The sequence below is a fragment of the Puntigrus tetrazona genome, unplaced genomic scaffold, assembly GCF_018831695.1.
Source record: "Puntigrus tetrazona isolate hp1 unplaced genomic scaffold, ASM1883169v1 S000000283, whole genome shotgun sequence".
NCBI classification, from domain to species: Eukaryota; Metazoa; Chordata; class Actinopteri; order Cypriniformes; family Cyprinidae; genus Puntigrus; species Puntigrus tetrazona.
Window position 1 is genome coordinate 1,726,117 of NW_025047944.1, and position 18,884 is coordinate 1,745,000.

The 18,884-nt window shown below is 43.2% G+C and overlaps 1 protein-coding gene across 1 annotated transcript in view; it reads right to left on the bottom strand.

The window, feature by feature from the left end:
* ryr2a (ryanodine receptor 2a (cardiac)) overlaps positions 1 to 18,884 on the bottom strand; it is a 103,595-nt gene that overhangs the window by 59,290 nt on the left and 25,421 nt on the right. The window contains 24 exon segments of the mRNA XM_043231202.1: positions 1,560 to 1,768; positions 2,475 to 2,622; positions 3,074 to 3,233; positions 3,361 to 3,444; positions 4,281 to 4,384; positions 4,975 to 5,079; positions 6,194 to 6,410; positions 6,621 to 6,813; positions 7,641 to 7,882; positions 7,961 to 8,094; positions 8,234 to 8,352; positions 9,031 to 9,126; positions 9,386 to 9,521; positions 9,931 to 10,114; positions 10,796 to 10,917; positions 12,052 to 12,216; positions 13,070 to 13,226; positions 13,958 to 14,032; positions 16,567 to 16,663; positions 16,734 to 16,833; positions 16,911 to 17,023; positions 17,660 to 17,738; positions 17,833 to 17,907; position 18,884. The exon segment at position 18,884 is cut by the window's right edge and continues 14 nt beyond it. Of these exon segments, the coding sequence (XP_043087137.1) occupies positions 1,560 to 1,768; positions 2,475 to 2,622; positions 3,074 to 3,233; positions 3,361 to 3,444; positions 4,281 to 4,384; positions 4,975 to 5,079; positions 6,194 to 6,410; positions 6,621 to 6,813; positions 7,641 to 7,882; positions 7,961 to 8,094; positions 8,234 to 8,352; positions 9,031 to 9,126; positions 9,386 to 9,521; positions 9,931 to 10,114; positions 10,796 to 10,917; positions 12,052 to 12,216; positions 13,070 to 13,226; positions 13,958 to 14,032; positions 16,567 to 16,663; positions 16,734 to 16,833; positions 16,911 to 17,023; positions 17,660 to 17,738; positions 17,833 to 17,907; position 18,884 (3,115 nt within the window).

The window sequence follows — 18,884 nt, forward strand, 5'->3', positions numbered from 1 at the left end:
CAGCACTGAGGATGCAGTCTCCATCGCACTGCACTCCGTACTCACACACTTGGACAATAAAAACACTTACGCACGGATACTGTTTGTTTTCATACCCTCTAAGTTAATCACCAAACTCAGAGATCTTGACATTAACATGTCACTGTGTAACTGGGTTATGGACTTCCTGACCAACAGACCTCAGCATGTTAGGTCAGGCCACATCCGCTCCACTACTGTCACCCTCAACACCGGCGTACCACAAGGCTGTGTGCTCAGCCCCTTCCTCTACTCCCTCTTCACCCACGACTGCAGGCCTGTGTTTGGATCTAACTCCATCATCAAGTTTGCAGACGATACTACAGTGATCGGTCTCATCAGCAACAACGACCATGCATCTGGCCATGTGGGGCAAAGACAATAATCTGCTCCTTAACACTACCAGAACCAAGGAGCTCATTGTGGACTTCAGGAAGGTGAGAAGAGGCACACATGATCCCATCCACATTAATGGGATTGCTATTGCGATGTCTCTGCTGATCTGTCTTGGACCACCAACACCTCCAGCCTGGTCAAGAAGGCTCACCAGCGTCTTTTCTTCCTGAGGAAACTTAAGAACAACCAGCTGTCCTCAGCCATCCTGGTGAACTTCTATCGCTGTACAATAGAGAGCATCCTAATGAACTGTGTCACAGTCTGGTATGGGAGCTGCTCTGTTGCTGAAAGCTGCCCAGCGCATCACAGGATCTCCACTTCCATCCATTGAGGAGATCCAGAAGAGACACTGTTTGCGTCGAGCACGCAGTATTCTTAAAGACTCCTCTCACCCTGCCCACAAACTGTTTTCCGGCAGGCGATTCAGATTCCCCCGGACTAGAACAAGTAGACTGGGGAACAGCTTTTTTACCAGCGCTGTCTCACTACTGAATTCTGCCCCTACTGCATTAAAAAACGGCACTGTTTAACATTCATTGCACTCCACTGTATATATCTATTGTAAATGTATGTACACATCCATTGTGCATACTCTTTTGTCTATACATATCCTGTATATCCTGCTTGAACATAACCATCTGTAAATTGTTTATACATGCCTAACTGTAAATTTCCCTTTCATAGGCAATAGCAACCTGTATATTAACTCTAAAATAACACATTCATCTGTAATTTAATTTACACATATTTATACCTATATCACTTGCTGCTTATTGGACTCCTGGTTAGACCTAAACTGCATTTCGTTACCTTATACTTGTACATGTGTAATGACAATAAAGTTGAATCTGATCTAATCTAATCTAACACATACAGTCTGTACAGTATAAAAACATTACACCTATGAAGAGTGTGTGTGTTTGTGTGTGTGTATTTGTGAGTGATGTGTGAGGGTGTGTGTGCATTGATAAAAGCAGAGCATTAATACAGAACTGCGATTAAACTGACTTAATTTTACCGCATACCTGCCAGCCAATCAGAATCCAGTATTCATACAGACCATACAGAATAAACGTCTATACTTCATCTGATGATATTTAGCCAGTTTTCCACAGTCTCCGTCCACATGGTAGACTCTTGCTCACCTTGAAGCCGTCGAAGACGAAGGCCTGGTCGTCTGAGCCCAGCTCCAGGTCCGGCAGACAGCCGGGTCTCGCCCAGCCCACCCGCATCTCTCCGGCCGTCACCACCTCCAGCTCGAAGTACCACTTCCCTCCGTTCACGCTGTACGTCTTCTCCGCTCGGAAGATCCGGAAGCGCTCGGCTGACATATTAGCCACGTCTGCTCGAGCTGCTGACACCAAACACACGACGATAACACGCTACACCTGCATTCAGAACTCAGATATTCTTATTATCACCACAAACTGAAGCAATACACTGAGATGCTACAAGTTGTTATATGCTATACATTTCCCAGACTTGTCTTCATGCTCATAAAGGGTTTGTTTTAAGTAATTCTTGTAATTCTTTCAATAAATCTGTTGAAGATTTCATTTTTATCTTTAAGCCTCCAAGGCTATTTGATTCATCATTCCATTTGACCTTTTTTTGAAGGAAGTATATGCAATAATTAGCCCCCGCTTGCATAAACTTTACAGGTTTCCCATAATAAAAATGGATTATCTGTGCATAAAGAATTAATAGAGAGATGTAGAAGAAAAGTACAGTGAAAATGCACCAGAATCCACAATACTGCTAAACTGAAGCTCCAGAGTGACAAAAACAAAAATAAAAACCTCTGATGCACTTTTGATGACATCATGCTGCAGTTCAGACTGTCTGTCCAATCAAATGCTCTCTACAGTAAAATATATATTTTTCTTAATACTGTATAATACTGTTATATATCGTTTTCAACATTTCAACTTACTGAAAGACAATTAGACATGTTGCCATGGTAACTAGATGATTAAAAAGCTCCAGTGGTTTATTATTTTTTTCATATTTAATTTTATTCCAGTTAATATTAATTGTGTTTAGTGTTCATGGCGAGGTACCGTGGTCTTGATCCGGGGCCTCCAGGTTGTATCCGTATCCCAGCAGCGTTCTCACTGCTTCCCGGAGACTGTCCTTGTTCGATTTCTTGGTTCTCTCATCCAGAAGAACGTAAGGAACCAGACGAGGGTTTCTCCTGTTCTTGACATCCTGAGGAGACACAGAACCAAACGAGCGTGAGGAGACTGGTCTGTGTGTTGAAGAGACTGTATGAATCCATGAATCAGTCTATATAGTTATTTCTTCTGTAAAATCTGCTTCATCTCCTCTTCTTTTCTCCATGTCTCTTTATTTGTGCCTTCATACTAAATGTAATGTACTTTAGCTTTTAACTTTATTTCTACAAAAACAATATATAAAGGTGCTTTAAACCGAATGATTATATATTCTAACATAAACGCACAAAGCTCTTATTTTGTACATGCACTGTGAAGAACAGAATATAGTCATTTATGTGCGTTCAATCATCAATCTTATCGTCACGATTTAAACACGTCGTATCATGTAGTGTGTGTTATATATAGTATATGTGGATCCGTGGGTTCGGGGCGTAGCCCGTCTGTACACACACACACACACACACACACACACACACACTGACCTGCTGGACGCCGTAGGTCCAGCCCTGCCGTATGCGGTCTCTGGCCCAGACGTTGTGAGCGTTCTCTGCTAGTTTGTCCACCATGGCCTCCTGGGTAGACGCCAGCTTGATGTGGCTCAGGTCCATGGGGGCCGGTTTATACCCGCTGGACAGCTCGTATCTGACAGGACAACTGACCACTTACTACAGACATGATCTCAACACGCTAACAAACACGCCAATATCCCAAACACAACATAAATCCAAAGCTAGCACACTGCGTCGGGAACAGCGTCTGACACACTCACTTGGCCGAAAGCTTCAGGTTTTTGACTTTCTCCGCCGCTCGTTCGTCCGACACTCCGACGTGACATCCCAACGCCAGAAGAGTCCTGCAGCACACATCAGAGCACGGCATGATGGGAAATCAGTCTCAAGAGGGTTGCGACGTGGAGCGTCACGCAGCAGTGAAATCATGCTAAAACAATAAACGCAGCTAACCATAAAATCATGTAGAGCAAAAAAAACACAACTAGCATCTAAGTTTGTGTCCGTCAAATCTACAGCAGATGTCAAAACAGATGTTTATTTATTGTTTGGTCGTCTCGCTCTGAGGTGTCATATATGAAAATTATTACATTCTGATATTTAGCACCAGTTTACCAAGAGGAGATCAGTTCTGTTTGACTTGTTGGATGGAAACAGAGCTTTATTTGCAAATGATTAATGCGACGTTCCAGTTTTAGCAAATCTTTAAGTTTAATTCAAACCTCTGGATGGGAGCACAGCTAGTGTGTTCATCCTCAAAAACCAGCAGCTAAACTACACTATGACCTAGACAACACCTAGATATTTGTCATTTGTATGCAATAAACAATCCTGGACTGCTGTCAGGTGATGTGTTGAAACAGGTGTGACGCTCATCAGTCACAGGGTGACCTCGTTCAGTCCACAATCACTTCATTAGGACATGAGCGCACACACACACACACACACACACACCACAGGACTGTAATTAAAGTCATTAGAACGCTTCTGAAACAGAAAAGAAAGGAGGAGACAGACACTAATGAAGACTCTCCAACACACATATGATTCATCTCAAAGACGATGTGAATTTCCTGACTCTGCTAATGAAGAAGCGCACTGATTCACTACAGCATGAGTTCAGCAGCAAGCGTCTTTAAGTGTTCACTATGCTGTAATCACTATACCGTCTCTCACTTACTTGAGCGTCTCCTGAGACATCTGGAGGTTGTAGCTTCGCTCTTGTTCGGGGAGTTTGGAGAACTCCACCAGACACGGATGCTGCCGTTTATTATCATCTCTCACCTGCATCACGGACCATATGTGTGTAAGGAAACGCAGAAATTCATAACAATATGAGTGCAGCTTTATGGGAGAAATTAAACAAAATCTGTTAAGAGGACTGTGCTAAAGAACAGAACCAATCAGAGAGCTGGAATATAGCGACCAGAAGTCAGCAAACTATTCATTTCTGAATGAAGAGGTGTTAAAAATATCACAAAAATACATGTATTTAATGACAGTTAAATTAGGAAAATGATATGATAACCGCAGAACAATCAATAAAACTTTAACTGTATTAATGTTAACATCCTCACTGCTTCTGCTGGACTGAAGCAGTAATTAATTTTAATTAATTATATTAAATTATATCAATTAAAAATCTAAATGAATTAAAAATAGAATTTAAAATAAAACAATAAAGTAAATTAATAAACAAGATTATTTTATTTGTTTGGCTGTATGTCATGTGACCATTAGCCAACATCAGGGAACCGTGAACATGCAAATGTGTTAATAAATTATTGACATACTTGGCTGACATAAAAAAGTTAATTTATCTCTGATTCAGAAGAAACATTTGAGTCTTCCACAGAGGACAGTGTGTGACGCACCGCTCCGTAGGTCCATCCCAACTCTATCTTGTTCATCACCCACAGCTCATGGATGTTTTCTGCCAGTTTCTCTCGGATCCGCTCAAGATGTGGCGGCAACACGATCTGGACGTCAGAAACACACACACACACACACACACACACACACACACACAATCACCACATCTCAACATATTCATGAACAAACTCATTCAAACAACTAGTGTGTGTTCAGGTGTGTGTGTGTACCTGACTGGTGTGTGTGTGTTTGTGTTCAGGTGTGTGTGTGTTCAGGTGTGTGTGTACCTGACTGGTGTGTGTGTGTGTGTGTTCAGGTGTGTGTGTACCTGATTGGTGTGTGTGTGTGTGTTCAGGTGTGTGTGTACCTGACTGGTGTGTGTGTGTGTGTTCAGGTGTGTGTGTGTGTTTAGGTGTGTGTGTGTGTTCAGGTGTGTGTGTGTGTGTGTGTGTGTGTGTTCAGGTGTGTGTGTGTGTGTGTGTGTTCAGGTGTGTGTGTGTGTGTGTGTGTGTTCAGGTGTGTGTGTGTTCAGGTGTGTGTGTACCTGACTGGTGTGTGTGTGTTCAGTGTGTGTGTGTGTGTGTGTGTGTGTGTTCAGGTGTGTGTGTACCTGACTGTGTGTGTGTGTGTGTGTGTGTGTGTGTGTGTTCAGGTGTGTGTATACCTGACTGGTGTGTGTGTGTGTGTGTGTGTGTGTGTTCAGGTGTGTGTGTACCTGACACTGTGTGTGTGTGTGTGTGTGTGTGTGTTCAGGTGTGTGTGTTCCTGACTGGTGTGTGTGTGTGTGTGTGTTCAGTGTGTGTGTACCTGACTGGGTGTGTGTGTGTGTGTGTGTGTGTGTGTTCAGGTGTGTGTATACCTGACTGGTGTGTGTGTGAGTGTGTGTGTGTGTGTGTGTGTTCAGGTGTGTGTGTACCTGACACTGGTGTGTGTGTGTGTGTGTGTGTGTTCAGGTGTGTGTGTTCCTGACTGGTGTGTGTGTGTGTGTGTGTGTGTGTGTTCAGGTGTGTGTGTACCTGACACTAGTGTGTGTGTGTGTGTGTGTGTGTGTGTTCAGGTGTGTGTGTTCCTGACTGGTGTGTGTGTGTGTGTGTGTGTGTGTTCAGGTGTGTGTGTACCTGACACTGTGTGTGTGTGTGTGTGTGTGTGTGTTCAGGTGTGTGTGTTCCTGACTGGTGTGTGTGTGTGTGTGTGTGTGTGTGTGTTCAGGTGTGTGTGTACCTGACTGGTGTCTACAGGTGTCGGAGTGAAGGCCGCCTGTGACAGTGTGATCGTGGGTCCCAGAAGGTCACGTGTTCTCCCATGATCATGTTTGTATTCCTGACTGTGCTCCACACGCAGCTTCTCTCGTGGTAAAACGGCCTCGAAACATGGAGCGTAACCTGACGGAGGCAGGAACTTGAACTCTCCATGACGACCGCCCAACAGAAAACGCACTCTGAAAAAAAAGGACGGGAGTTCTTCACCAATCAGAGCGGGTTTCAGTTGTAGTTTACTTATCACACTAAGATGCTTCACAACATCGATCGGTTTTGATTGAGCAGTTCTGACTCAGCTATTCATGTGAGTAAACTGTCACACTGACCAATGGCAGACAGGGGGCGTGGCTGATGGGGCAGTGGGCGTGTCTGGAGACCATGAGACTCACTTGACTCCGGCGGAGAAGGACACGACGGGGAAGAAGAGTCCGTCTGAGTTGAAGTTTTCAAACATTCCCTGGACCGGCTGGCCGTTGATGCGGAAGGAGATGCTTGGAGCGCTGAGATCCAGACAGCAGCTGACCACATCCTCGGCCCGCAGCACGTGCTGATTGGGTGAGCTGACCGAACGAGCCACACAACCTGCCAATCAAAGTGCAGGTTGCATTCACATGTCCTACAGCTCTTTAAAACCGCTGACATGTGCTGTTATATGAGTAATGGTTTCACTACCATCAGCAGATATCTCACATCAGAACACACACACACACACACATTGTGTTTCCATGTTTTATGAGGACTCTCCATAGGTGTAATGTTTGTAGACTGTATGCATTATTTTTCGAAACCTAAACCTACCACTTACAGGAAACTACTCACATTTTTAGGTTCTCAAAAAAAAGTGTTTTGAAACACACACACACACACACACACACACACACACACATTTACTCGGCTCTCTGAATGGGACATTCTGTAGATTTCTACAGATTTTTTACTAACATAACCTTAACCATTTAACAGGTCACCCAACATTAGGATGAATCTTCATCAGATCTGGAGAAATGTCTCAGCAATGGAAGTGAATGGGTGCCGTCAGAAAGACAGTCCAAACGGCTGATAAAAACATCACAATAGCAGCACTCCAGTCCATCAGTTAACATCTGGAGAAGATAAAAGCTGAAGCTTATCCAGCATTAAGAGGGTTTTAGCATTTAACACCATAACAATACAGTCCATAACAAAACAGTCCAAAACAGCTCTAAACAAATATGTGTCTAGATTTTGATGCGAGAGATGACAGGCAATGAACTCTGGACTCTCATTCTGACGGCACCCATTCACATGTCTGTTAAAGAAACAAACTCATCCTAATCTCAGATGATCTGAGGTTGAAGACATTTTTTATTTCTCCTTTAAATAGGCAAACGATACGAACAGAAGAAGCTAAAGCTCCTCTCTGTAGTTACCTGCCCACAGGTGTAGCCCATCGAAGCCGTATGAATAGAGGTCGTCCCCGACGCCGTTCCCGCCCCAGCCCTCTCCTCCGCCCGGATACGGCGCGTATCCCTGTGTTGACGCCCAGCCCACCCGCAGGTGAGTGGCTTCGGCCGTCACGAACGGCTCCACGTGGTCCACGATCATCTCGTAATACCACTTCCTGTACTGGGCGGAGCCTTCACTCACACCCAGGAAGATGTTGGGCCTCATGCTGAACGAGCGACACAGAGACAGGCACTGAGAGAGTGTGAGGGCACAGGAAGTGCGAGACAGGAAGTGATGAGTCTACCTGCTGACGTGATTGACGAGGCGGGTCTGCAGCAGCAGGTCTCTGCCGGGCAGCAGGTTATCACAGATCAGGTGCTGATTGGAGCGAACGGCCACACCGTGACACACACACAGAGAACACAGGACGTCCAGCACCTGAACACCACACACACACCGCCGTCAGTCCGGCTACGAGCGAGTCTGACTGATATCACGTCCTCTCGCTCGTCTGCACAGCTCCCGAGACACTGTCAGGTTACTGCGGTTAAGTTAGCAGCATCGCTAGGTTAGTCACCTTGTGGTTGCGTCCGTGTTTGTCCAGAAGTGAGATTATAGATTTGATGTGTCCCTCCTTAATGATGTTCAGAGCTTCTGGACTCTCCACCAGAACACAGTGCAGAACCTCCAGGATCCCTGCAGACACACACACACACACACACACACACACACACACACACACACACACACATCATCACACCATAACGATCCACTCGTTACAATAAACCTGACCTGTGCCGACAAAATGAGTAACAATGAGCAAATAAGCTTCAAGAAATGGTGCAAAAAATAAACTTTTTCATTGTACTTCTAAACATAAGCATTCAAGTGAGAAAAACTAATAGTAAAATGTAAAAATCACTTAAAGATAGTTCACCCAAAAATGAAAATGAACTATCCCTTTAAGTGTGTAACATTAATGAGGCCTGTATTAAAGCAGTGCACAAATCTAATATAATGTTACGCATCCAACATTTTTCCCTAAACATTCACTTAGGATATAGCAGATTATGTTTGTGTGAATACTTAAAATATATTTAGGCTTTTTTGTGTGTGTGTGTATGTGTGCATCAAGATGTGTGCTTCAGATAAGAATCAAGAGTATAAAGACACCTTCAAACGTTAGATTAGTGTTCGGAGCACTGGGATCGCCAGACAATGGCTTTATCAACTAATTCTTGTGAAAATCTTAAATTTAACCAAAATGTACATAGTTTTTATTATTTCATAATTTTTTGGCCAGAGGCTCAATCTTAGCCTGTGCGCTTTATTACTCATATTTTGCTAGCATGAGTCACAAATAACGGCACATACCGGACGACGCTTCCAGTCTCTCCAGACGACTGATCAGCCAATCCAGAGAGCCGGAAAACTGGGCACAATTCTTCCTGTTTCCTCTGATCAGAGCAGCTACAGACAGACAGACAGATGATCATGCGACGGGAATAATACGACTCATTAATAATACAGCTCTTGAAAAGTTAGCGAGGAACAGATGAGCTGTTACTGCAGTATAAAGATACAGTGTGCGTTACAGCAGCAGAGCACTAGTGAGTGATTGTGAGCGTAGTGCGTCAGGACTCGGTCGAGGCGCTCCTGGAGTCTCGGTCAGCAGATTTCACCGGTTATTGATGTGAGCAGATGGAAAGTGCTGGAATATAATTCATACCCAGGAGCTCGTAGAGGGAGTTCAGGATGGACTTCCAGGATTCTCCCGCCTCTTTACCGGCCACGTCTGCAAAATGAGCTGCACTGCTGTACACATGCAGACGATCGATACACTCCAGCACCAGGTTGATCATTCCCTACAGACACACACACACACACACACACACACACACACACACACAGCTGAAATACTAGCACAGTCTCAGATGGTTCTTCTAAAACCTACCTTAAGCTACAAACTCGAAAAGCCGCAATACATGATGACCTACAATAAACACTAAAAAACCCTAAATGTTTACAAGCATGTCAAATGATTAACTGCACATTAAACTAACGGGAGATGTCTGTGTTTTTGTTACAGCAGTTTAAAAATGTTTAGACCTAATATATAGCATTTATGTATGGATTTTTATATGATATAAAATGTCCATGAAGAGAACGTGGAGCAGCTCAGATCATCTGACGAGAAATGATCCTTTAAACCAGCATCTGATTTTTTTCAACCGTAAAAGCTGAGGCCGTGTCTGGTGTTTCTGTGATCCACACCTCCTCCTGGAACAGGTTCTGTCTGCTCTTGAGCGCTCGAAGCCGGTTCTGTTTGTCCTCGTGCTCCAGATGTTCGTCGGCCGGCTGGAAGTATCCGATCAGATCCTCAAGACTCAGACTGACCGATTCGATGGGCAGATCCAGGGTGGACGTCTTCCCCTTCTTACTCAGAGCGTCTAGACCCCTGCGAGAAACATTAACAGATAAAGCGCTCTGTGTGTGTGTGTGTGTGTGTGTGTGTGTGTGTGTGTGTGTGAGAGTAAGAGGATTTCTGGATCTTAGAGTGCTCTGGGCCAAAACTACCTCAGACCCAGGACAGGACAATATTATATTACGTTTTTAAGATATTAGTTTTCATTGTTATACTTTCTGTTTTCATTTTAAATAATACCCAAAGAAAGAAATGTTGCCTTGTTTGAATAATGATAATCTTTGGAAACTTTCATTGGTTTTTAACCAAATATGACAATATTTGACAACCAAAACTAGAAGACCTGAGTTTTTTAAAAACTGTAACAAATCCCCATTAGACAATTCCATGACAATGTTATTATTATTATTATTGCTTGTCCTGTTGCCAGATACTGATTACAGATAAATGCAGCTGATATCAGAGTGACTCAACTAAATGCACAAAACATATTCTGCAACATATTTTGGAGATGCACAAGTCTCAGAGAGAAGAACTTCATCAAATAAAGACAGATGTAGCTGCTGGATCCAGCTGGCCTTAACCGTAACTGTATCTGTTTCTTCTGTTTTAAAATTGAATTCATGCAAGTGTGCTTCAGGTCCAGATCTCCAGCGTGTGCTGAAGGACCATCCTTCACTCCTCCAGTGATCGTGAAGATCAGAGGTGTGTTACCTGATGAAGCGGTTGAAGAGGAACACCGTGCTGCGAATGACTCTAGCGGTGCGTGACTCCTCGTGTTGTGATCGAGACAGCGTCAAACCGTCGTCCATGTGACCCTCATGATGCATGATTGCCTAAAACACACACAGAATACATTTACCATCCACTCGAGTGTGTGTGTGTGTGTGTGTGTGTGTGTGTGTGATGCAGCAGTAATGATGTGGGTGTGAGAGTCTGACGAGTCTGTAATGAATCTCTCTGAGGAGCAGCTCCGGGCGTCACGTACGACTGAATCCATCACACTGAACTCACAGTGACACACACACACACACACACACACACACACACACACACACACACACACACACACACACACACACTACTATGAGATTTTGCTGATATGTCAATATTTTTCAACTAATTTTGCTGATACCGATATGTACTTTTGTCTGGAAACGACCCTAAGTGTCTCTTCTGAAGCCAAGAGATTCTAAAAAAATTATTTGCTAAAACAATAATAAAGTTCTTTTATAATGAGAGTACAATGAAAACTTTGGAAGTAATTATAAATTAACTATACGTCAGAGTCAGAGGTCAGCACATACAGCCGTTGTCAGAAATCAGGGATTTAGATTATAATTAAAAAAAAGTAGAAATATTTTTGTTACAAAACCCCATAGATCAGCTTCAAAGGCGTATAGATTAGTTTTACGTTGCAGTATTTGTGGATATATCTGATTTAGGGAGGTTCAAAATAATGTTTGATCTCGTCGCTAACACACCCTGAGCACACTGTATATATGTTTTATTATCGGCCGATATCAATCAATCAATCAATCAATCACACAGGTTTTATCAAAGCACTGTACAGTATAAAGTAGAAGAATATAATGACAGGGATGTATAATGAAGAGAGTGAACAGTTTGTTATTAAATGCAGAGACGGTCTCTGGAATCAATTCAATGATAATCTCTAGAAGTTAAGTGTCCCCAACAAAGAAGACAGAGGAACCAAACCCCATCCATACAGAATGAAGAAGAAAAACCTTGGGAGAAACCAGACTCAGTTGAGACCAGTTCTCCTCTGACCGGACGCCCAGCACTTAACTTCCTGTTCAATTTTAAACACATCTGTGTCAGATAGTGTAAATGACTTAGTGTGTGTGTGTGTGTGTGTGTGTGTGTGCATCAGGATCTGGTGATCTGTCCACGGGGCGCATCTAGGTGTTCATATCATGCATCTCTACGTCAGCGCTCTCATACGTCACCTTCCTCTGAACGCCGCCCATTCTCGCACACTTGGCGTCCATAGACTGGTACGTGAGCCAGAGCCCGGCGTCCACGTGCTGGATGTAACAGACAGAGTCGCCGTACTTGATGTCCGGGACGCCCATCCCATCCACCTCCTTCCTCAGGCCAAAGTCCAGCTTCTCCTGCAGAGGATTATGGGTAAAGACAATCTCTATCAGCAAAAACCTCAATAGGCACATTCACATCAAAAGTTCCTTTATGACACATTAAAAGAAGAATTACTTCCTCCCCAAATACTAACTAGCTGTAATTAAACATTTTTACATTTCACGCTATCCTGTGTTTTGCTCATTTGTCAGTAAGATGTTTTTACTAATATATAACACAATAAAATGCAATATGCTTGCTTATTCTTTTATATATTTAATAAGTCATAATAAGCATGTTGTTTGGATTTTTGTTAAACAAATTTTGACACTTTATTCTTTTGTGAATTTCTTTCGATGCAGACATCTTGACGCCTTTGAGCCACAAGTTTAATGAATATACTGATACTGTGTATATGTGAGCGTGACTTCACCAAACACCTGGAACATCATTCCAATCAACCAATCAGATTTGAGGGATCATTTTTCTTATGATCAGGGTTAGGTGCTTCTACAGTCTTGATAATCAGCCATCACTTCCCACTGATTTCAGGAATATATTTTGAGGAAGGTTATGTTTTGGGATAAGTCTACATTTCCTGGACAGTCATGTTGATCCAGGATTATGTCTTACTTGCCATATTGTGCAAAATGTGCATATTATAATTGTACCACCATGCCACAGAGTCTCGTACCTAAGAACTGTTATTAATCACTGTTTAATCACACTTTAACAGCATACTCCGATGAAATATAAATCATTTAAAAAAGCGTATTAATTCTGGCCAAGGCACTATCCTGTTTTTTTTAGATCAAATGCAGGAACTGAATCAACTTATGTTGAACTGATCTAACGAGGAGCGCTTGAGGCGCTTCAGCTCAGTCTCACTTTTGAGGAACGGAAGCAGAAAGCCGTGGATTTGACGTCTGCTTTCTCCTTGTCCATTAGCAGCAGCCCTTGATCGTCCATCATGCTGAGATACTTCCCGGTGGTCACGTGACGCAACCGAAACGGCTGACCCCAGCGGATGTGACTGCCGCTCCACCTGCACACAGCCAGAGCACAGGCTTCAGCTCACCCACAATGCACTGCGGCTTCATAACACTTGACGTGCGATCTACCGTTACTAGACGTTGATTTGTAATTCAAAAGCAGAAAGTAAACTGTGTTGGGCTCCTGCTCCAGTATTTGGCCCCAACCCCAAAATGCCACTTTGATAAAACGCTCCAACTTCAGCGTCCTGGATTATTTTTAGTCTGTGAAGGGCTGACGTCCTGCAGTGTGTAATTAAAGGCTTCGTGGGAACGCAAACCTGGCCGCTGCCAGAGGGGTCAAACGTGAAGGAACGCATCTGAGGTGACATCAGCACTGCGGCATGATGGGAACCTCAGGAAAGAGCCTTCTGTGACATTCACCTCATGTTCAAGTGTGTGAACAGAACTACTTTCTGAAGAACCATGAGACACTGAAGACTGGAACAATGATGCTGAATTATGCAAAAAATTCATACAGAAAATTGCATTCATGCTTTACGATATTTTTAAAAGAGACCGATAAAAATAAACTGAAATATAAAGGCAAGCTAATGCATTTGTTTCATTGATGCATTTCACTCCGTGAGACACGTTTTACAGCACTTTCCTCCCCGAGCAGGACAGGTTGAACACAGCACACATCTCGTTTCTGGTGCTCTCGTGTCTTCGAGGGTTCCTCGTGAGCGCTGAAGCACCGTGAGAGCGAGAATCAGCACAGACAGAGAAAAGCTCATTCACTCACGCCACTCGAAGCGTCTCCAGCCTCCAGAGAGATCTGGCGTGGATCGACACGGCTCCGCCCTCGTAGTGCACCGTCCTAGAGGAGGAAAAAACAACATATCAGTCGGTTTTATTTTATAGACTCACAACACTGTATATGTTGTCCCGAAATGTACTTGAAAATCTAAATTTGTTCCTTCATATCTGACACTGAGGCACAGCACAAAGGGTTGCAGTGCAAAGAAGTGAGGCTAAAAATGACATCACTTCCTGTGCAGCACAAAACAAACACTGTGTGAGAGTCTCAAAGGCAGCCGAAGGTTGAGAAGCGGAGCTCAGGCTGTAGACGTGGATCAAAAATATATAAAATATACAAAACGATTAATAAGACACCTCGTCCCGACGGTCTGCATCTGACCCCAAAACTGCAGAGGATCACAGTCAGCGTCTTGAACAAGACGTGCGCTGCTTTACACACCAACCAGAGAGAAGGACACACACACACACACACGGCCACACAATTCAGCGCTCCTCACAACACACACTTGCGTAACACTCATGCAAGAACATCTCTTATTCGAGTTAAAAGAGACGGATGGATAGAGAGAGATGTTCTTTGAATTCATGCATTCAGAGGCAGACGTGACACGCTCAAGGCCACCGCTGACGAGAAACATGGATAAAGACAAACTCAAACCCTGAGAAGAACAGACTTCAGCTTTATATGTGAACTCATACCATTGTAGCTGAAACAGCAACGCCCCGGCCTTGGGTTCGACTCCCAGGGAATACAGGAACTGACCGAATGTAATGCGAGTTCGGTTGAGTATCGTTTCAATTTGATCAATTCCAATTGGATTCTCATCGATTCCCAGTTTCAGTTCCAATGTGGTTTAAAGAAATTAAGTCAAAGATTTAGATATCTATCATATTTATTCTGTGTCTATTTTTGCTAAACATTTAATTGCTGTTGAAAAGCATGAGCAAACTTTATTTTGACTTTATTTTGTTTGAAAAACAGAGTGGCGCGATTCTGGAGGTTGTAGTTCTCTCACAATTCTGAAGAAAATAAAAAAACCTGACCAAAATCTCATGGATTTGAGGAATTGAATGATTCAATGACTTGTTTCATTACTGGATGAATCAGTTTTAAGTGAATGATTCAAAGACAAATACACTTTAACAGCCCCTTTTTCCCCTCCTAAAAAAGATGTGCTCACAAGAATTAACTGAAATGTTCATTTTTACAACAAGTATCCAATTCCTGACCTTAAGTTTCTGGATTTGCATTGGTTTTGATTCCCTTCCCTACTTATCATCATAACATACGCTCTCATAATGACAATATATACTCTCATAATCACCCCAGAAGCTCCAGACTGTGTTTAGCTTTCATGTTATTTTTAATGATTAAGTGTCTGCCGAATGATTTTAGGAGGATCTGGTTTTTCTGGGTTGAACAGGAACAGGGCCTGATGTCCCACAGAGGACAGGTGTTTCTGTAATTACAGCAGCACACATACAGATCTCATTCTGTCTCGCAGAGGAACCTCACGACGAGACCCGAGAGACTGAAGAACGTCCTACTTTAGCTTCAGGAGGAACTGGGATGTTACAGGCAAGGTGTTAGGTCTTCTCATCATAACCTATACAGAACATCAAACTCTTACTTTGATGCAGGCCCTTCAGATACAAGCACCAATATATGTCCAGCTCTCCTCAAAAAGACACCAATGACATCCAGCCACAGAAGATGACCGCATCGAGAGTGTTTAATCAACCTCAACACACAGCAGAGAACCACGAAGAAGCAGATACACACATCACATCATCTCCACATCATCTACACCAGCGGTGGTCAACCACACTGACCATGACTAAACTTACAGATACATACAGATGCTGAGTCACGGATCCGGTCATTTCCCAAATCAGCAAAAAAAAGTTACTTTACTTACTAAAAAGCTTACTTTAAAGGATTTCTATAGCCCAGCAGAAACGACTAGCTTAACTACTAAAATCAGTAAAACAACAAGAACTGGACAAATTAGACATGCCCTACAACATAGCACTATACTTTCAACCTAACCCTCATTTATACAGCACATTTAAACACAACCTACTTCACAATATAAAATAAAAGTCAGCTAGGCGTAACAATTTACATACATATACAACATTTATATAGAAAACAATAAAGGTTAAAGATTCCCTACTTCAAAAGCCAAACTAAACAGATAAGTCTTAAAGATCTCCACAGATGGAGCCAAATATAAAGGGCATATATAGGACCCGCTACTGAGAAAGACCGAGGAGTAACCGGCAACAAAGTTAGTGACCTGATTGAAGAGAAAGGCTCTGAGAGATTGGAAATGTAGATTGGAGACAAATCATGTAAAGCTTTAAAAACAAACAATAAAATCTTGAAGTCGATGCTGAACTTGTTTTTTTCCCTTAACTGAAATTATGCCTTTTAAATTTGAATGTTGATAATATTTAAGTACAAAGTTCAAATTTAGTTTTCCAGACAATCTGACAGCCATCTTTGGAAAAACCCGACGACAGATTTGATGTTTTTTCACGATCTAGTCTTATATCAGTGAAGGGATCAGAAGGTAGATGAACCCTGACCTGCGCTGTTCCTCTCCGTGTTCTCCTGACGGGACGGTCAAGCACTCGTCCATGTGACCGTGCAGCAGCCGCAGGACATCTCCACCAATCAGGAAGCCTGAAACACGCGGTGCTGAGTGAATGCACAGGAAGTGGAAGGTAGCGTGACTTAAGCGTGTCAAACTCACCCTGAGCCACTTCACTGCCGGAGCAGATCGGAGCCACGCTCCACAGAGTCTGCTGGAAAGCTGCGTCCACGTGCAAGCTGCTGTTCCCATACGACAGGTGCTGGAACACACAGATTCAGACGCATCAGCGGGTTTTTGGTGAGTTTGAGCTGATCTGCTGATTCCGGGAAAACTCACCAGGTATCGTTCAGACGACACGCTGACCAGGATGAGGTCATCACCCACTCGCACCTTCTCACCCTCTGACCTCTGCTTGGACGCCGGGTGGATGGTCCACCAGCACGCCTCACCTGCACACACACGGGCACACACACACACACACACACACACATGGGCACGCAAACACACACACACACACACACACACGGGCACGCAAACACACACACACATATACACACACACAGCCACGCAAACACACACACACACATACACACACACACGGGCACGCAAACACACACGGGCACACACACACACACACACACACATATACACACACACACGGGCACGCAAACACAGACAAGCACACAGACACACATACACACACACAGACACACACACACACACACAGGCACACACACACACACACACACACACAGGCACAGGCACACACACACACACACACACACACAGACACAGACACACACAGGCACACACACACACAGACACAGACACACACACACACAGACACACACACACACAGACACACACACACACAGGCATCTCAATTATACCAAAATGACTCTGCATTGCAGTAAACAGAATAAGGATCATGAAAATAACATCACAATGCACTTCTCCTTATTGGTCCTGAGAGCAGGATTCATTCTCATTGTCTTTATCTGTTTTCTGATTTTGGGGTGAAATGTGAGCAGCTCATGTTTCTGGCAAACATTCAATCAGGGAATGTAAACAGGAAGTGACATCACCTGTGGTGTCTTCCTGAAGCCCCACATCAAACGCCAGTTTATCAGTGGACGAGCGAGCCGTAGAGAGACAGCACAGATACTAGAGAGAGAAACACATTGACACGTGAATATCATAACACACACACACACACACACACACACACACAGAGACGTGTCGTCAGAGGAACACACACCATCCCACTGTAGGAGTGTCTCAGTAAGACTGCGTGACCGTAGAGCAGCGTCCGGTGACCTCCGCCCTGCGCTGTCTGAAACACACACACACACACACACACACACACACACACACTGATCACTGATACACACTCATGACTATTCAATTAATGTAATTGTTAACAATTTAACTTTAATCAGCTTAACATTGACAGCAATACCACACACAACCCTAATCAAACACACACACACACTTATAGAATTATAACATCATATTTAAATATGTAAAGTACATGTCAGTAGAAATATTCATATTTAAAAATGCATTAAAACATTTCAATGCATAAAATATGTATAGAGCATTTCAAAATATTTACATACAATAAATATTTATTTTTGTCATTTAAAAGATATTTATTTAAATTGTTAATGTACTGTTTTATACATCAATATTAAGGCTGATGATCCACTGGGCGATAGTTTTTAACAATTTTGCTCAAATGTCATTTTCAATTAAGAATGAGTAATACATTTCTATCTGGATAATTGAGATCAGTCTTGGGATAATCAGCTCTGTCTCACCTGGCTGACCGGTTCCCCAGTATCATCAGCCTAAGAGCATGTATAATATTTTTAAATCATATGATGGATGACTGCTATTTTCAGTAAAATCTCTAATCGACTTGCATCGAAACAGACAGAACTATGACACACCATAAACAAACATGAAGAATCCTGACACGTCAGGCAGGTCTAAATGTGTTTGAGTGTTTTTCCATCGTGAGGCTGATGTTCCTGGGAATCAGCACTTCCTGTGTGTGTGTGTGTGTGTGTGTGTGTGTGTGTGTGTGTTAATGGCTCTCTCAAGGCCGGGTGTGTGTGTGTGTGTGTATCAGGTAATGGCTGCAGTAATGCTTCAGGACAGGAAGAACAGGACCTTTATTTTCTCATTACACTCACTCCAGTGCTCGCTCTCTTCGGTCCCGCTGGAATTAGCTCAGAGTACAGCTACATTACATTACACTACATCACATCACAACGACACGGACACACACTCACATAGACTCCTACC